The sequence below is a fragment of the Dendrobates tinctorius genome, unplaced genomic scaffold (genome assembly GCF_039654945.1).
Source record: "Dendrobates tinctorius isolate UK_male_01 unplaced genomic scaffold, ASM3965494v1 ptg000257l, whole genome shotgun sequence".
NCBI classification, from domain to species: Eukaryota; Metazoa; Chordata; class Amphibia; order Anura; family Dendrobatidae; genus Dendrobates; species Dendrobates tinctorius.
Window position 1 is genome coordinate 11,009,456 of NW_027361924.1, and position 21,247 is coordinate 11,030,702.

General features: G+C 54.8%; 1 protein-coding gene across 1 annotated transcript; it reads left to right on the forward strand.

The window, feature by feature from the left end:
* The first annotated feature begins 11,367 nt into the window (after positions 1-11,367).
* LOC141069234 (serine/threonine-protein phosphatase PP1-gamma catalytic subunit B-like) lies at positions 11,368-19,888 on the forward strand. The gene is made up of 7 exons (XM_073558686.1): positions 11,368-11,616; positions 15,898-16,029; positions 16,177-16,407; positions 16,519-16,623; positions 16,718-16,941; positions 17,018-17,152; positions 17,245-19,888. Exons 1-7 carry the CDS (start codon positions 11,562-11,564, stop codon positions 17,347-17,349), a joined length of 987 nt encoding a protein of 328 aa, XP_073414787.1. The 5' UTR covers positions 11,368-11,561; the 3' UTR covers positions 17,350-19,888.
* Positions 19,889-21,247: the final 1,359 nt, after the last annotated feature.

Consider the following 21,247-nt stretch of genomic DNA (forward strand, 5'->3'; position numbering starts at 1 on the left):
CCTAATATCCCACATCATCCCGTCAGCCAGAGCTACCGGACTACTACCCCTAATATCCCACATCATCCCGTCAGCCAGAGCCACCGGACTACTACCACTAATATCCCACATCATCCCGTCAGCCAGAGCCACCGGACTACCTCTAATATCCCACATCATCCCGTCAACCAGAGTCACCGGACTACTACCCCTAATATCCCACATCATCCCGTCAGCCAGAGCCACAGGACTACTACCACTAATATCCCACATCATCCCATCACCCAGAGCCACAGGACTACTACCCCTAATATCCCACATCATCCCGTCAGCCAGAGCCACCGGACTACTACCCCTAATATCCCACATCATCCCGTCAGCCAGAGCCACCGGACTACTACCACTAATATCCCACATCATCCCGTCAGCCAGAGCCACCGGACTACTACCCCTAATATCCCACATCATCCCCTCAGCCAGAGCCACCGGACTACTACCCCTAATATCCCACATCATCCCGTCAGCCAGAGCCACCAGACTACTACCCCTAATATCCCACATCATCCCGTCAGCCAGAGCTACCGGACTACTACCCCTAATATCCCACATCATCCCGTCAGCCAGAGCTACCGAGTCACCGGACTACTCCCCCTAATATCCCACATCATCCCGTCAGCCAGAGCCACCAGACTACTACCCCTAATATCCCACATCATCCCGTCAGCCAGAGCCACCGGACTACTACCCCTAATATCCCACATCATCCCGTCAGCCAGAGTCACCGGACTACTCCCCCTAATATCCCACATCATCCCGTCAGCCAGAGCCACCGGACTACTACCCCTAATATCCCACATCATCCCCTCAGCCAGAGCCACCGGACTACTACCCCTAATATCCCACATCATCCCGTCAGCCAGAGCTACCGGACTACTACCCCTAATATCCTTCATCCCGTCAGCCAGAGTCACCGGACTACTCCCCCTAATATCCCACATCATCCCGTCAGCCAGAGCCACCGGACTACTACCCCTAATATCCTTCATCCCGTCAGCCAGAGTCACCGGACTACTCCCCCTAATATCCCACATCATCCCGTCAGCCAGAGCCACCGGACTACTACCACTAATATCCTTCATCATCCCGTCAGCCAGAGCTACCGGACTACTACCCCTAATATCCCACATCATCCCGTCAGCCAGAGCCACCGGACTACTACCCCTAATATCCCACATCATCCCGTCAGCGAGAGCCACCGGACTACTACCCCTAATATCCCACATCATCCCATCAGCCAGACCTACCGGACTACTACCCCTAATATCCCACATCATCCCGTCAGCCAGAGACACCGGACTACTACCCCTAATATCCCACATCATCCCGTCAGCCAGAGCTACCGGACTACTACCCCTAATATCCCACATCATCCCGTCAGCCAGAGCCACCGGACTACTACCCCTAATATCCCACATCATCCCGTCAGCCAGAGCCACAGGACTAGTACCCCTAATATCCCACATCATCCCATCAGCCAGAGCCACAGGACTACTACCCCTAATATCCCACATCATCCCGTCAGCCAGAGCCACCGGACTACTACCCCCAATATCCCACATCATCCCGTCAGTCAGAGCCACGGACTACCACCCCTAATATCCCACATCATCCCGTCAGCCAGAGCCACCGGACTACTACCCCTAATATCCCACATCATCCCGTCAGCCAGAGCCACCGGACTACTACCCCTAATATCCCACATCATCCCGTCAGCCAGAGCCACCGGACTACTACCCCTAATATCCCACATCATCCCGTCAGCCAGACCCACCGGACTACTACCTCTAATATCCCACATCATCCCGTCAGCCAGACCCACCGGACTACTACCCCTAATATCCCATATCATCCCGTCAGTCAGAGCCACGGACTACCACCCCTAATATCCCACATCATCCCGTCAGCCAGAGCCACCGGACTACTACCTCTAATATCCCACATCATCCCGTCAGCCAGAGCCACCGGACTACTACCCCTAATATCTCACATCATCCCGTCAGCCAGAGCCACCCGACTACTACCCCTAATATCCCACATCATCCCATCAGCCAGAGCCACCAGACTACTACCCCTAATATCCCACATCGTCCCGTCAGCCAGAGCCACCGGACTACTACCCCTAATATCCCACATCATCCCGTCAGCCAGAGCCACCAGACTACTACCCCTAATATCCCACATCATCCCGTCAGCCAGAGCTACCGGACTACTACCCCTAATATCCCACATCATCCCGTCAGCCAGAGCCACCGGACTACTACCTCTAATATCCCACATCATCCCGTCAGTCAGAGCCACGGACTACCACCCCTAATATCCCACATCATCCCGTCAGCCAGAGCCACCGGACTACTACCTCTAATATCCCACATCATCCCGTCAGCCAGAGCCACCGGACTACTACCCCTAATATCCCACATCATCCCGTCAGCCAGAGCCACCGGACTACTACCCCTAATATCCCACATCATCCCGTCAGCCAGAGCCACCGGACTACTACCCCTAATATCCCACATCATCCCGTCAGCCAGAACCACCGGACTACCACCCCTAATATCCCACATCATCCCGTCAGCCAGAGCCACCGGACTACTACCTCTAATATCCCACATCATCCCGTCAGTCAGAGCCACGGACTACCACCCCTAATATCCCACATCATCCCGTCAGCCAGAGCCACCGGACTACTACCCCTAATATCCCACATCATCCCGTCAGCCAGAGCCACCGGACTACTACCCCTAATATCCCACATCGTCCCGTCAGCCAGAGCCACCGGACTACTACCCCTAATATCCCACATCATCCCGTCAGCCAGAGCCACCGGACTACTACCCCTAATATCCCACCATCCCGTCAGCCAGAGCCCCCGGACTACTACCCCTAATATCCCACATCATCCCATCAGCCAGAGCCACCGGACTACTACCACTAATATCCCACATCATCCCGTCAGCCAGAGCCACTGGACTACTACCCCTAATATCCCACATCATCCCGTCAGCCAGAGCCACCGGACTACTACCACTAATATCCCACATCATCCCATCAGCCAGAGCCACCGGACTACTACCCCTAATATCCCACATTACCCCATCAGCCAGAGCCACCGGACTACTACCCCTAATATCCCACATCATCCCGTCAGCCAGAGCCACCGGACTACTACCACTAATATCCCACATCATCCCGTCAGCCAGAGCCACCGGACTACTACCCCTAATATCCCACATCACCCCGTCAGCCAGAGCCACCGGACTACTATCCCTAATATCCCACATCATCCCGTCAGCCAGAGCCACCGGACTACTACCCCTAATATCCCACATCATCCCGTCAGCCAGAGCCACCGGACTACTACCACTAATATCCCACATCATCCCGTCAGCCAGAGCCACTGGACTACTACCCCTAATATCCCACATCATCCCGTCAGCCAGAGCCACTGGACTACTACCCCTAATATCCCACATCATCCCGTCAGCCAGAGCCACCAGACTACTACCACTAATATCCCACATCATCCCGTCATTCAGAGCCACCGGACTACTACCCCTAATATCCCACATCACCCCGTCAGCCAGAGCCACCGGACTACTACCCCTAATATCCCACCATCCCGTCAGCCAGAGCCCCCGGACTACTACCCCTAATATCCCACATCATCCCATCAGCCAGAGCCACCGGACTACTACCACTAATATCCCACATCATCCCGTCAGCCAGAGCCACTGGACTACTACCCCTAATATCCCACATCATCCCGTCAGCCAGAGCCACCGGACTACTACCACTAATATCCCACATCATCCCGTCAGCCAGAGCCACCGGACTACTACCCCTAATATCCCACATCATCCCGTCAGCCAGAGCCACCGGACTACTACCCCTAATATCCCACATCATCCCGTCAGCCAGAGCCACCGGACTACCACCCCTAATATCCCACATCATCCCGTTAGCCAGAGCCACCGGACTACTACCCCTAATATCCCACATCATCCCGTCAGCCAGAGCCACCGGACTACTACCCCTAATATCCCACATCGTCCCGTCAGCCAGAGCCACCGGACTACTACCCCTAATATCCCACATCATCCCGTCAGCCAGAGCCACCGGACTACTACCCCTAATATCCCACATCATCCCGTCAGCCAGAGCCACCGGACTACTACCCCTAATATCCCACATCATCCCGTCAGCCAGAGTCACCGGACTACTACCCCTAATATCCCACATCATCCCGTCAGCCAGAGTCACCGGACTACTCCCCCTAATATCCCACATCATCCTGTCAGCCAGAGCCACCGGACTACTACCCCTAATATCCCACATCATCCCGTCAGCCAGAGCCACCGGACTACTACCCCTAATATCCCACATCATCCCGTCAGCCAGAGCCACCGGACTACTACCCCTAATATCCCACATCGTCCCGTCAGCCAGACCCACCGGACTACTATCCCTAATATCCCACATCATCCCGTCAGCCAGAGTCACCGGACTACTCCCCCTAATATCCCACATAATCCCGTCAGCCAGAGCCACCGGACTACTCCCCCTAATATCCCACATCATCCCGTCAGCCAGAGCCACCGGACTACTACCCCTAATATCCCACATCATCCCGTCAGCGAGAGCCACCGGACTACTACCCCTAATATCCCACATCATCCCATCAGCCAGACCCACCGGACTACTACCCCTAATATCCCACATCATCCCGTCAGCCAGAGACACCGGACTACTACCCCTAATATCCCACATCATCCCGTCAGCCAGAGCTACCGGACTACTACCCCTAATATCCCACATCATCCCGTCAGCCAGAGCCACCGGACTACTACCCCTAATATCCCACATCATCCCGTCAGCCAGAGCCACCGGACTACTACCACTAATATCCCACATCATCCCGTCAGCCAGAGCCACCGGACTACCTCTAATATCCCACATCATCCCGTCAACCAGAGTCACCGGACTACTGCCCCTAATATCCCACATCATCCCGTCAGCCAGAGCCACCGGACTACTACCACTAATATCCCACATCATCCCGTCAGCCAGAGCCACCGGACTACCTCTAATATCCCACATCATCCCGTCAACCAGAGTCACCGGACTACTACCCCTAATATCCCACATCATCCCGTCAGCCAGAGCCACAGGACTACTACCACTAATATCCCACATCATCCCATCACCCAGAGCCACAGGACTACTACCCCTAATATCCCACATCATCCCGTCAGCCAGAGCCACCGGACTACTACCCCTAATATCCCACATCATCCCGTCAGCCAGAGCCACCGGACTACTACCACTAATATCCCACATCATCCCGTCAGCCAGAGCCACCGGACTACTACCCCTAATATCCCACATCATCCCGTCAGCCAGAGCCACCAGACTACTACCCCTAATATCCCACATCATCCCGTCAGCCAGAGCTACCGGACTACTACCCCTAATATCCCACATCATCCCGTCAGCCAGAGCTACCGAGTCACCGGACTACTCCCCCTAATATCCCACATCATCCCGTCAGCCAGAGCCACCAGACTACTACCCCTAATATCCCACATCATCCCGTCAGCCAGAGCCACCGGACTACTACCCCTAATATCCCACATCATCCCGTCAGCCAGAGTCACCGGACTACTCCCCCTAATATCCCACATCATCCCGTCAGCCAGAGCCACCGGACTACTACCCCTAATATCCCACATCATCCCCTCAGCCAGAGCCACCGGACTACTACCCCTAATATCCCACATCATCCCGTCAGCCAGAGCTACCGGACTACTACCCCTAATATCCTTCATCCCGTCAGCCAGAGTCACCGGACTACTCCCCCTAATATCCCACATCATCCCGTCAGCCAGAGCCACCGGACTACTACCCCTAATATCCTTCATCCCGTCAGCCAGAGTCACCGGACTACTCCCCCTAATATCCCACATCATCCCGTCAGCCAGAGCCACCGGACTACTACCACTAATATCCTTCATCATCCCGTCAGCCAGAGCTACCGGACTACTACCCCTAATATCCCACATCATCCCGTCAGCCAGAGCCACCGGACTACTACCCCTAATATCCCACATCATCCCGTCAGCGAGAGCCACCGGACTACTACCCCTAATATCCCACATCATCCCATCAGCCAGACCTACCGGACTACTACCCCTAATATCCCACATCATCCCGTCAGCCAGAGACACCGGACTACTACCCCTAATATCCCACATCATCCCGTCAGCCAGAGCTACCGGACTACTACCCCTAATATCCCACATCATCCCGTCAGCCAGAGCCACCGGACTACTACCCCTAATATGCCACATCATCCCGTCAGCCAGAGCCACAGGACTAGTACCCCTAATATCCCACATCATCCCATCAGCCAGAGCCACAGGACTACTACCCCTAATATCCCACATCATCCCGTCAGCCAGAGCCACCGGACTACTACCCCCAATATCCCACATCATCCCGTCAGTCAGAGCCACGGACTACCACCCCTAATATCCCACATCATCCCGTCTGCCAGAGCCACCGGACTACTACCCCTAATATCCCACATCATCCCGTCAGCCAGAGCCACCGGACTACTACCCCTAATATCCCACATCATCCCGTCAGCCAGAGCCACCGGACTACTACCCCTAATATCCCACATCATCCCGTCAGCCAGACCCACCGGACTACTACCTCTAATATCCCACATCATCCCGTCAGCCAGACCCACCGGACTACTACCCCTAATATCCCATATCATCCCGTCAGTCAGAGCCACGGACTACCACCCCTAATATCCCACATCATCCCGTCAGCCAGAGCCACCGGACTACTACCTCTAATATCCCACATCATCCCGTCAGCCAGAGCCACCGGACTACTACCCCTAATATCTCACATCATCCCGTCAGCCAGAGCCACCCGACTACTACCCCTAATATCCCACATCATCCCATCAGCCAGAGCCACCAGACTACTACCCCTAATATCCCACATCGTCCCGTCAGCCAGAGCCACCGGACTACTACCCCTAATATCCCACATCATCCCGTCAGCCAGAGCCACCAGACTACTACCCCTAATATCCCACATCATCCCGTCAGCCAGAGCTACCGGACTACTACCCCTAATATCCCACATCATCCCGTCAGCCAGAGCCACCGGACTACTACCTCTAATATCCCACATCATCCCGTCAGTCAGAGCCACGGACTACCACCCCTAATATCCCACATCATCCCGTCAGCCAGAGCCACCGGACTACTACCTCTAATATCCCACATCATCCCGTCAGCCAGAGCCACCGGACTACTACCCCTAATATCCCACATCATCCCGTCAGCCAGAGCCACCGGACTACTACCCCTAATATCCCACATCATCCCGTCAGCCAGAGCCACCGGACTACTACCCCTAATATCCCACATCATCCCGTCAGCCAGAGCCACCGGACTACCACCCCTAATATCCCACATCATCCCGTCAGCCAGAGCCACCGGACTACTACCTCTAATATCCCACATCATCCCGTCAGTCAGAGCCATGGACTACCACCCCTAATATCCCACATCATCCCGTCAGCCAGAGCCACCGGACTACTACCCCTAATATCCCACATCATCCCGTCAGCCAGAGCCACCGGACTACTACCCCTAATATCCCACATCGTCCCGTCAGCCAGAGCCACCGGACTACTACCCCTAATATCCCACATCATCCCGTCAGCCAGAGCCACCGGACTACTACCCCTAATATCCCACATCATCCCGTCAGCCAGAGCCACCGGACTACTACCCCTAATATCCCACATCATCCCGTCAGCCAGAGTCACCGGACTACTACCCCTAATATCCCACATCATCCCGTCAGCCAGAGTCACCGGACTACTCCCCCTAATATCCCACATCATCCCGTCAGCCAGAGCCACCGGACTACTACCCCTAATATCCCACATCATCCCGTCAGCCAGAGCCACCGGACTACTACCCCTAATATCCCACATCATCCCGTCAGCCAGAGCCACCGGACTACTACCCCTAATATCCCACATCGTCCCGTCAGCCAGACCCACCGGACTACTATCCCTAATATCCCACATCATCCCGTCAGCCAGAGTCACCGGACTACTCCCCCTAATATCCCACATAATCCCGTCAGCCAGAGCCACCGGACTACTCCCCCTAATATCCCACATCATCCCGTCAGCCAGAGCCACCGGACTACTACCCCTAATATCCCACATCATCCCGTCAGCGAGAGCCACCGGACTACTACCCCTAATATCCCACATCATCCCATCAGCCAGACCCACCGGACTACTACCCCTAATATCCCACATCATCCCGTCAGCCAGAGACACCGGACTACTACCCCTAATATCCCACATCATCCCGTCAGCCAGAGCTACCGGACTACTACCCCTAATATCCCACATCATCCCGTCAGCCAGAGCCACCGGACTACTACCCCTAATATCCCGCATCATCCCGTCAGCCAGAGCCACAGGACTAGTACCCCTAATATCCCACATCATCCCATCAGCCAGAGCCACAGGACTACTACCCCTAATATCCCACATCATCCCGTCAGCCAGAGCCACCGGACTACTACCCCTAATATCCCACATCATCCCGTCAGTCAGAGCCACGGACTACCACCCCTAATATCCCACATCATCCCGTCAGTCAGAGCCACCGGACTACTACCCCTAATATCCCACATCATCCCGTCAGCCAGAGCCACCGGACTACTACCCCTAATATCCCACATCATCCCGTCAGCCAGAGCCACCGGACTACTACCCCTAATATCCCACATCATCCCGTCAGCCAGAGCCACCGGACTACTACCCCTAATATCCCACATCATCCCGTCAGCCAGACCCACCGGACTACTACCTCTAATATCCCACATCATCCCGTCAGCCAGACCCACCGGACTACTACCCCTAATATCCCACATCATCCCGTCAGTCAGAGCCACGGACTACCACCCCTAATATCCCACATCATCCCGTCAGCCAGAGCCACCGGACTACTACCTCTAATATCCCACATCATCCCGTCAGCCAGAGCCACCGGACTACTACCCCTAATATCTCACATCATCCCGTCAGCCAGAGCCACCGGACTACTACCCCTAATATCCCACATCATCCCATCAGCCAGAGCCACCAGACTACTACCCCTAATATCCCACATCGTCCCGTCAGCCAGAGCCACCGGACTACTACCCCTAATATCCCACATCATCCCGTCAGCCAGAGCCACCAGACTACTACCCCTAATATCCCACATCATCCCGTCAGCCAGAGCTACCGGACTACTACCCCTAATATCCCACATCATCCCGTCAGCCAGAGCCACCGGACTACTACCTCTAATATCCCACATCATCCCGTCAGTCAGAGCCACGGACTACCACCCCTAATATACCACATCATCCCGTCAGCCAGAGCTACCGGACTACTACCCCTAATATCCCACATCATCCCGTCAGCCAGAGCCACCGGACTACTACCTCTAATATCCCACATCATCCCGTCAGCCAGAGCCACCGGACTACTACCCCTAATATCCCACATCATCCCGTCAGCCAGAGCCACCGGACTACTACCCCTAATATCCCACATCATCCCGTCAGCCAGAGCCACCGGACTACTACCCCTAATATCCCACATCATCCCGTCAGCCAGAGCCACCGGACTACCACCCCTAATATCCCACATCATCCCGTCAGCCAGAGCCACCGGACTACTACCTCTAATATCCCACATCATCCCGTCAGTCAGAGCCACGGACTACCACCCCTAATATCCCACATCATCCCGTCAGCCAGAGCCACCGGACTACTACCCCTAATATCCCACATCATCCCGTCAGCCAGAGCCACCGGACTACTACCCCTAATATCCCACATCATCCCGTCAGCCAGAGCCACCGGACTACTACCCCTAATATCCCACATCATCCCGTCAGCCAGAGCCACCGGACTACTACCCCTAATATCCCACATCATCCCGTCAGCCAGAGCCACCGGACTACTACCCCTAATATCCCACATCATCCCGTCAGCCAGAGCCACCGGACTACTACCCCTAATATCCCACATCATCCCGTCAGCCAGAGCCACCGGACTACTACCCCTAATATCCCACATCATCCCGTCAGCCAGAGCCACCGGACTACTACCCCTAATATCCCACATCATCCCGTCAGCCTGGGGTGAGAATCCGAGGGCTGAGTGGAACGGTCCTAACTTCCATACCAATGATCCCTAAGAGGGAAGATGTGCCTCTGGGATGGAGGTTGTGTGATGGGTATATGGGCAGGGAGGAGGGATTCATTTCTGTCATGTGCTCTCTGCTCCTTTCAGGGGGCAGACGATGGCTGGAGCTTATGTTCCCGGGGATGCCAGATTTCTCCCACCATGTCGCCGTCTGCTGAGGTGTTGTCATGCAGTGAGAAAACTGTTGCTCATAGCAACCAATCTCAGCTCAGCTTCTTTTGAACAGCTCTGGTGAAATGAAAGATGCGTCGTGATTGGTTGATGATAGACACACACATTCAATTTTATATATAGAGATGATGATTTAGTTGCTTGTGGTTTAGTCGCTCTTTTCGCGATGGATTTTGGACGATGTCGGATGATACAAGATGGAGCATTATGACATGAAAAGCTGTTTCATGCAGCAGCCAATCACAACGCGGCTTTTATTTTCTATAATGCTACTGAAAAACAAAACCTGCACTGTGATTGGTTGCCATGGAGACTTTTAGACTAAGTCCACGGTAACCAAACACAACGCAGCTTTAATTTCTTGTAGTTCCCTTGAAAACTGAATGCTTCACTGTGATTGGTTGCCAGGGGCAACTTTTTAGTCTGTGAATCCACAGCAACCAATCACAGCGCAGCTTTTTTCTGGAGTGCCCTTGAAAGCTGCACTGTGATTGGTTATCACTGGCACCTTTGTTTCTTTGACTCTGTAGTCAGTCCTCCATGTTTGTGGTCATTATGAGTCCCCAGGGGTTTAGTTGTGGCCCGCTGATCACCACAGCACTGCTCTCCGCCATTACTCAGCTATCAGCCGTAGTAGTAGCGCTTCGAGTCCGCCCCCCTTCCCTAACCTAACGTGACTAGCAGTCTCCGCCTACTTTACCGCCGTGACATTCCACCAATCAACGACGACTTCACCTTTAACCAATGAGAGCGCAGCTGGGGGGCGTGTCTATCCCACACACGCGCAACGGAAAGAGGCGTGGTCCGGATGATTAAGAAAAAAAAACGTTCGAATTCTTCCGTCATCCTCAGCCAATCGGATTGGTCGCTTCTGGCTGACGCATGCGCGCTGCGTGCTCCGCCTCCATTCACAGAAGTATCGCCGCCGTCTCCGGGGAGAGACCTTGTCGTGCGTGCGGTGACGTTATTCGCCGGCGGAGCTCGGGACCGGCTGCACACGTGATCGCCTCGTACTCGGGAGTGTTGCGGTTCTCACTGTGACCATGGGGGACGGAGAGAAGCTGAACCTGGACTCCATCATACAGCGGCTGCTGGAGGGTGAGGAGCGGCGCCTCGTGTGCGGGGCTGCTGGCGGTCACTGCTGCTGGCAGTCACTGCTGACCCTGCTGGGCTGTGAGTTGATCTTGGGGTACGCGTTGGTTGCCACGGCAGCCGTGCACCTGTGGACCCCACAACTGGCTGTTATTCGTCCTTACCCCGCGTATAATCCTCCGTCCTCACATCCAGCCCCGATCCGATGTCCGTCTGTTTCTTACCCAGCCCCAGATCGTCCATTGACTCTAACCGTACGGCCGGTCCACGTTTTACTCTGTGCTGACACTATAAAACGTCACTACAGAGTAAGCAGCGGCCCGAGACCGTGCGTCAGGCACAGCCGGACTGTCCGCAGAGAAGGGTCATTACCGGCTCTGCCTTCCTGTATACCCAGCACTGACCCAGCCCTTGTGCACCGAGGACGGATCACTGACAGTGCTTCCTTCTCCGGACCCCACACTCATGGCTGTGCCGCCGCAGCCTAAGTCTCACCTGTAACCGGGGCGAATACACCTGTCAGTTACAGGGGAAATCTGCAATAGAAAACAATCTGTTAAAGGGATTGTCCACTACTCGGACGACCACTTCTTGAACACTATTGAAATTATACCTGCGCCGCCCTCCTGTCCTGCTGCAGAAGCTCTTGTGGCATAACGAGGGAGAAAGGGGATATAAGAGATGACCCCCGGGTCCCAAAAAGAGGAAATGATTGAATTTCTGAATGAGAGATTTTTTTTATTAGAGCGAATATTTGATAATATCAAAACTGTCCTGGTCATGAACTGGTCAGTATATCCAGAATATTCCTGGAGCTCGCAGTGTGAACAGCCCCGGATATCGTCCTCCTCATCTTCGGCCTCCAGTTTCCTCCGGATCAGCCGGCGGCTCGGTCATACACCGTGTGTTCTCCCCTACTGTAGGCAGAGGTGGCTAGTCACCTAGGCAACGAGCTGTAATCTTTGGGATTATATCTCCCTCCTTTCTTGGGGTTAAAGAGGACTTTTAATAAGAGGTAACATGATGATGAGACCCCTCCCCCCTCACTGGAATTAGAGGTGGTCCGCTACTTTTACTGTGATGACTTCTTGTTAGGATAGTTCATCAATGTCTGATGGCAGCGGTCTGACACCCGGCTCCCCTCCAATCAGCTGTCAGAGGAGCCGGTGGAGGCCAGACGCACTCACACACTGAGCTGCTCCGTCTGCTTGTAGCGGCCGTCGCGGGGTGCGGCACATCCGCCTCCTATGTGCGGCACCGAGTCCCGGCCGTTACAAGTAGTCGGAGCAGTAAGAGTAGTGGAGCCGAGGCCGCCCCCCGATAACAGCCCCCAGCATTATCCCCCTCCACCATCTGTACAGTCAGGAGGTAACGTCCTCCTGGAGTCACCAGACCCAGACTCCTCCATCAGATGTCAGATAGAGAAGTGCGATCCGTCACTGCACAGAACACGTCTCCTCCAGAGTCCAGTGGTGGCGGCTTTACACCGCTCCATCCGACGCTCCGCATTGTGCTTGGTGATGTACGGCTGCATGCAGCTGCTCGGCCAAGAAGCTCCCGGTGGGGGCGCAGTGTTTGTGCTGATACCGGGGGAGGTCTGGACTCTGCAGTTATGGGGTCAGCAGAGCGGTGGGGTCTTTTCTACACGCTCCCCTGCTCTGTAACGTTATGGGGTCTCCACTTCAGGATGGGACTGATGGGGAATCCGGAATTGAATGGTTGACGTGGGGCTTATGCCTCTCTCCCCACACTGTGTATCCTCGAGGTGTGAGGCTTGTGTGTTATATGGGGGTGTCGGAGGACGGCCCCCCCATATTTGTTTTGGCGTTGTGCACACTGAGTCTTTTTTACAGAGTTTTCGGAGCAGAACCTCGAGGTTCTGAGGATTTGTGGAGCTTCTTAAACGCTGTGTGTGCTCGCAGCCTTATGGTTTGGGGTCGTCCTCTAGGAGCCTCGTTGATGCCGGTGATTCCCGCTGGGCCCTGATGGTGACCGCGGACCCTGTGCACACTCCTGCATCCATAGTGGGGGGCTGCGTCCTTTCTGGCTGCAGTTCTGTGCATGGACCATTGGGGATCCACAGTCTGCAGTCGGGAGCAATTAAAGGGGATGGCCAGGGTTTTTTTTTTTTTTTTGCACAGACGAAAGTAACCCATAAAGTTTCCCCATTTGATAACTGCCCGGTGGTCTCCCCGGTGGTCCCGCGAAGCTTTAGCTGTCCTGTGGTGGTGACTGGCTGCTACAGTCGGCTCATCACCGGCCTCTGTGATCCATGGCTGTGGAGGGTGGGCAGTGCCCCTTTGCTGCAGGACAATTAGCAGGCCGACGAGACCACCGCTGCCGCTGGGAATCGCAGAGTGGGCAGGTTTTATCTCTTGACCTGTTTATTTTTTTCTGCTCTTGAGCTGTGGACACTCCTGTATTGCTGTACTGTGCCCGGTGTCGTCACCCCCGCGGGCAGCCATGATGGATCGGTGTATGGAGTTGGTCATTTCACGGTTCGGCTACAGACTACGATGCCCGGACTGACTGCAACAGCCTCATGTATGTCGCAGAGGCCGCGGCTGGTCCAGGTGCCGCACCGTAGTCAGACCGCACAACGTGTGTATCCGGCCTCAATGTGATGTCCGCTGCGAGGGGCCGGTGATGTGAGTGGTCCGGCCCTAGGATGATTAATGGGCGGTTTGTGCATCCCTATGACAGGAGATCCCGGGAGGCACTTATTGCCTCGTGTTGCATCAGTCTGCTCCGCACCGCTCTAGTTGACCAGAACTAGATATCAGAAAACACCAAATACCCAGGGAGCAAAAACCGACGGTAGAGCGAAGAGGCTGCGTACACGAAACGGGAGCTTGTAGGGGGCTGTACTGAGGCTGAGCACATGGGAGATGGTATTTCATTCTTCTGCTGGTTGGTGAATGGAAGATGTACAGTTACATCCTGCTCATTGTGCCGGGCTCTGATACACTGCGACGAGTCCTGCATCTGTGACAGTCTGTGGTTTCCACAATTACTTCTAGTCACTGACAGCAAGCAGAGCAGTGCCTCATGTGAGACAGGCTGGACCCCGTGTAATAGCAGCACAGATGGCGGAGGCCAGATCCCGGCTGCCAGGATCGTAATCTCGGGCCTCAACCTGACATCGAAAAAGCAAAGGGCCCGGAGGAGGTACTGAGTCTTCTGTCACTAGGGATAGGTTGTGTTTACTTAGCCCCTCGGCCGTGCCTCCTCCTTTGCCTCCTCGTCTCTCTGCCGCAGCCTCCTTTGCCCCTAAATCCTCTGCCGCCACTTCCTTTACCCTTCGGTCGCTCTGCCTCCTTTGCCTCTGATTCCTCTGCCTCCTTCACCCCTGATTCCTCTGCCGCCACTTCCTTTGCCCTTCGGACGCACTGCCTCCTTTGCTCCTGATTCCTCTGCCGCTCTGCCTCCTTTGCCTGCCCCTGATTCCTCTGCCTCCTTTGCGCCTTATTCCTCTGCCACTCTGCCTCCTTTGCCTGCCCGATTTCTCTTCCACTCTGCCTCCTTTGCCTGCCCCTGATTCCTCTGCCGCTCTGCCTCCTTTGCCTGCCCCTGATTCCTCTGCCGCTCTGCCTCCTTTGCCTGCCCCTGATTCCTCTGCCGCTCTGCCTCCTTTGCCTGCCCCTGATTCCTCTGCCGCTCTGCCTCCTTTGCCTGCCCCTGATTCCTCTGCCGCTCTGCCTCCTTTGCCTGCCCCTGATTCCTCTGCCGCTCTGCCTCCTTTGCCTGCCCCTGATTCCTCTGCCGCTCTGCCTCCTTTGCCTGCCCCTGATTCCTCTGCCGCTCTGCCTCCTTTGCCTGCCCCTGATTCCTCTGCCGCTCTGTCTCCTTTGCTTGCCCCGGATTCCTCTGCCTCCTTTGCCTGCCCAATTCCTTTGCCGCTCTGCCTCCTTTGCCCCTCGGTCGCTCTGCCGCCGCCTTCTCTTATACCCTTGTGTGATATGTCTGACAGATGCCTGGCTGCAGTTTGCTCCGGCCCAGTGGCCATGGTTGCAGTTCTGGTTTGTGTGGTCCTGTGGACGCCCCCGTCCTATAATGACCCTGCGTGTAGCTGCAGCCTGACTGACATTTCCAGCCGGTCAAGGTTTTCTCCTCTAGTCAAGTACGGTTGTGCGGTCTGTGCAGCTGATGAGTCCTTTACTGCATGTCAGTGAATAGTGGCAGATTCAGGAGTCTGACCATTAATCGTGTACAGGAGGATATATGGGGCTCACTAGCGCCCCTTGTGGTTTGTGCACTTCATCACCTTCTTTTCTCCCCTTTGTTCAGTGAAAGGCTGTCGCCCCGGGAAGAATGTGCAGCTGACGGAGAACGAGATCCGCGGCTTGTGTCTGAAGTCTCGGGAGATCTTCCTCAGTCAGCCCATCCTCCTGGAGCTCGAGGCCCCCCTGAAGATCTGCGGTGAGTCTGTCAGGTTCTCCTAAGTATTCTCTTAAAGGGGCTGGATAAACATGGCTGCTTTCTTCTGCCGTTCACGTACCAGGGTAGATGTTGGGTGAGCGCAAGGTGCGGCGCCGGCCACCATCTAACGCTCTCCCTCCTCTCCAGGTGATGTACACGGTCAGTATTATGACCTTCTCAGACTGTTTGAATATGGCGGCTTTCCTCCAGAAAGCAACTACCTCTTCCTTGGTGACTACGTGGACCGCGGCAAGCAATCTCTGGAAACTATCTGCCTCCTGCTGGCGTACAAAATCAAATACCCGGAGAACTTCTTCTTACTGCGCGGGAACCACGAATGCGCCAGCATCAACCGCATCTACGGCTTCTACGACGAGTGTAAGTGGTGGACGGAACTGGCGCGACTGGTGGCGTCCTGAGCACCACGCACACCGACACCGCCAGTCTTCGGCGCTTCACCCTTCCTTTATAGTGCTCCTTGTTGTGCAGGTAAAAGGCGGTATAATATAAAGCTGTGGAAGACGTTCACCGACTGCTTCAACTGCTTACCTGTCGCTGCCATCGTGGACGAGAAGATCTTCTGCTGCCACGGAGGTGAGACACGAGCGATGATGCCCCCCGTGCTGGGCCCGTCCACACGTCACACCAGAGGAGCACGGCCGGCACTGATCTCAATGTTTTCTTCTAGGATTGTCTCCCGACCTGCAGTCTATGGAGCAAGTGCGACGGATACTGCGGCCCACAGATGTGCCCGATCAGGGTCTCCTGTGCGATCTCCTATGGTCCGACCCCGACAAGGACGTCCTAGGCTGGGGCGAGAACGACCGCGGGGTGTCCTTCACTTTCGGGGCTGATGTTGTAGCCAAGTTTCTTCACAAGCACGACCTGGACCTGATCTGCAGAGCGCACCAGGTTCGTGACGGGTGCAATGCTCTGCGGCGATACCGCAACCCCACCTGTCCTCCATTTAACCCTTCTGTGCCGGCAGGTCGTGGAGGACGGTTATGAATTCTTTGCAAAGCGGCAGCTGGTGACGCTTTTCTCCGCACCCAACTACTGTGGGGAGTTTGACAACGCCGGGTCCATGATGAGCGTGGACGAGTCGCTGATGTGCTCCTTCCAGGTGAGTCTTGGCCTCCGCGCCTGCCTCCATTTCCAAGCCTCTCGCCGGACTGTTGCCGTTGCCTTATGTTCTCTCCTGCTCTTTCCCTACAGATCTTGAAGCCTGCTGACAAGAAGCTATTTGCTTACGGAGGGGTCAACCAGAGCCGCCCAGTCACCCCACCCCGAAACTCTGCTAAAAACAAGCAAAAGAAATGATGACCCCCTTCCTCTCTCTTCTTCCCCACGTAGCCCCTTCCCCATTATTTCCCCCCTGACACACTGACATTGACCTCCCTCCAGAACTCTATTCCTCCTCCTCGGAGGACTCTGATGGGCTGGGAGACTTCGTTACCTCGCACTGACACCCACGGGCTCCAGGTGCAGGGCTGAAGACCACCTGCCATAGGAGCCGTCTCTGCCTTAACCCCATGGACGCGGCGGGCAGGACGCTGCCGCACGAGAGGTGCAGAGTCCATGCCTCCTCTTGGTGCCTTACTACAGTGTGGTGACTTACGGCAGACGCAATCTCAGGGCTTTTCTTGCACCCAGACGCCATCGCAGCCCCTTCCTCTGTAAGCGTTTGTCAGCCTTGTGTCAGCATTCATTTTACGTTGCCTTTTTTTTTTTTTTAATGTCTTTGGAAGCTGTGGAGATCGGCGGCGGAGGCCGGCACCCTGCGGCACTGCCTGTTTTAACAATGTAATGGCCCGGCGTGCAGCCGCTGTCGGGGCCGCCGGGTGCCCTCCTCTTTAGATCATGTCTTCGTTCCTGGAGGCTACCCCGATGTGAGGATTGCTCATAGCAGCTCTGTCTGTTTCTATATCCACGGCTGGACCTGTAAGACCCCTCCGGCCCGGCCCGCTGGTCTACGTCGTGACCTCACTTGTCCTCCAGGACCCGGGTGACGCTGATCTCCTGGAGTAAAAGTAAAACCACTCTGCTGGATTCATGTTCCCCTCCGGTGACCCCCCCCATGTGAGATGTATAATGTCTGATACACATACAGGACCACCGGTGGGCCGGGTTGGGGCTCGAAGAAGGTGGCATTGTACCCGGCTGTATGGGGGCGAAGGGTGAATCTTACTGCTGTCATATCTTGCACTTGCGTCTGACTGTACGGATACGGATCCTATGTTTGGTGTGGGTCACGTACCTGTGGGCCGGGTGACGCCCGCGGGGGGCCCTAGGTATGTGACTGCATCAGTGGATGCTGGAGATGATATACCATCTCTCTACCTGAACTGCTGCTGGGGACTTTTTTTTTTTTTTGGGACCAGCTGTGCTCTCGGATCGTGGCCTATAGCGAGGAAGGGAGAGCTGTCCGAGTGCTGAAATCGTGGCTTACGGCAGGGATCGGCCGCGAGACTGGATCGTAGCAAGTAACGGGCTGTGCCCTCGTGTTGTGGTATGTGGGGTGCGTGCTCAGATTGTGGCATGTGTGGGGGGGCTTGCTGCATGCACAGATCATAGTAGACGGGGGCTGTCTGTGCGCTTGGATCGTGGCATATGAGAGAGGGGGACCGGCTGCGTGCATGGATCCTGGCAGGAGGGGACAATCTGCTCGCATGGATCGCGACATGTGGTGGAGGTTCCTGGCTGCTCGCACGGATCGCAGCATGCAGGGGGGGTCCTGGCTGCTTGCTTGGATGGTGGAATGGGGGGTCCTGCTGCTCTGTTGGATCGCGGCATTTGGGGGACCCAGCTGCTCGCTTGGATAGTAGAATGGGGGGGTGCTGGTTGCTTGCTCGCTCGGATCGCAGCATGCCGGGGGGGGGGGGGTCCGGCTGCTCACTTGGATAGCAGAATGGGGGATCCAGCTGCTCTGTTGGATCGCGGCATACGGGGGACCCGGCTGCTCACTCGCTCGGATCGCAGCATGCGGTGGGGTCCGGCTGCTCGCTCTCACAGGTGTCACTTTTGCAAATGTCTTGGAAGCTGAAATAATATTTGCTGAGGGTTGTTACTCATTGATCTGTAGACAATGTCGGCCATCATCACTGCTGAGATTGATTTCCATGCATTCTGCTCCAGTCACAACCAGAGCTGCAGTCGCAGTCCGACCTCCCATAGTGCAGAACGGTTGAGCCTTGCCTCTCGCGGAGATCCCATGATGCTTTGCTCTTCAGATTTTTAGGCAGTCTGTAAACACTAAACGGCGGGGTGCAGGACGGGCGCCCTTAGCATAGTGATTGCAGCTCTAGCTGTGAGCGGAGCATGAGCCGGGATGCAGCTCAGGATCAGTACATACGAATGATTGACGTGAACCTACCGCTCAGGGACCAATAGATGCAATGTGGGGATCAGTGATGATGGGGGGTGTAGTCCTCGGTCTGTAGAGCCGCTCCAGAGTTTACATATTGGTTCCTATAAGGGACCTACAGGCCAGCGGACGAGTGGGGGTGCGGGAACATCGCTGTGTGTCTCTTCCCTATTGAAAAGCTGAATTTTGGCTTTTTAATGAGAACTTTTTATCTTGTCTGAAATGAAATGAATGTAGAAATAACGGCGGCTCCTGTCTGTCTGTGGATCGGGGGAGATGGCGGCGTACAGAGAAAATACACTAATGATATACAGGGTCTTGAAATAGTCTTCATGCCCTGTGAGGCTTTCCATATATTGTCACATTACATCCACAAACTTAAATGTATTATTGCGATTTTCTGTGATACCGAGTCTAAGTATTTGTGATGGGTGGAGGAAAGGATACTCGGCTTTCTAATTATTTTACAAATATAAATCTGAGAATTGTGCCGTGCATGTGTATTCAGCCCCTGATTTGGTACGTTCTAGGACCACCATTCTCTGCAGGCTATTGGGGTCTGTCTCTCCACCTTTCTCTGCAGTCTATTGGGGTCTGTCTCTCCACCTTTCTCTGCAGTCTATTGGGGTCTGTCTGTCCACCTTTCCTGGCAGTCTTTTGGGGTCTGTCCAGCTGTCTCTCCCTCCTTTCTCTGCAGTCTTTTGGGGTCTTTCCCTCCCTCCTTTCTCTGCAGTCTTTTGGGGGTCTGTCTCTCCCTCCTTTCCCTGCAGTCTTTTGGGGTCTGTCTCTCCACCTTTCCCTGCAGTCTTTTCGAGTCTCTCCAGCTGTCTCTCCCTCCTTTCTCTGCAGTCTTTTGGGGTCTGTCTCCCCAGCATTGTACATCTATAGGTGACATTTTGCCCCTTCCTCTTTGCACATTCGCTCAGTGACATTGAATGGAGACGCCTGTGATCAGTAATTTTCACGTCTTGTCACAGATTCATTGGGATTTGGGTCTGGACGGTGACTGCGCCGATCACACACAGGAATATGCTCTGATCTAAACCCTCTATTGTAGCTCTGGCAGGATGTTTAGGGTTGTTGTCCTGCTGGAGGGTGAACCTACATCCCAGTCTCAAGTCTTCTGCGTCCTCTAACAGGTTTTCCTCCAGGCTTGCCCAGTATTTAGCTCCATCCATCTTCCCCTCACCTCTTACCAGCTTCCCTGCAGAAGAGAAGCCTCCCCACAGCAGGATGCGGCCACCGCCATGTGTGACGATGGGGATGGTGTTTTCAGGGTGATGTGCAGTGTTAGTTTTCTGCCAAACATGTTCGCTGTGTCCCCTACATGGGACTTTTTATGTCTTTCAAAAAAAAATGTTTTCTTGCCCCTCTTCCCTAAAGGCCAGATCTGACTAATGGTTGTTCTATGGATCTCTGCAGCTCCTCCAGTGACATAGGCCTCTTGGTTTCATCTCCAATTAGTGCTCTCCTGGCTTTAGATGTCCGGTTCGGTGGACGGCCATGTCGTGGTAGGTTGGCTGTTGTGAAAAACTCCTTCCTTTTTTGGATGATGGATTGAGTAATGCTCAGTGAGATGTTCAGAGCTTGAGATATTGTTAATACAAAGATAAAGTCACCGAAGAAGACACCCTACACGTCTGAGCCTAGGGCAGTCACGTAAATAGAAGATCCCAGCTGCGAGCCGGACTTGTGACCAAACTTTAAGCTATACGACTTATATGATGTGCGACATCGACGCGTTTCAGGTGACCGCATCCCACGTAATCATGATGCTTGATATTTTGCCAAATAAAGTTTCCGGTGCCAGCGCCAATGACTTAGCATAGTTACTTGTCTAAAACGATGGCGCCT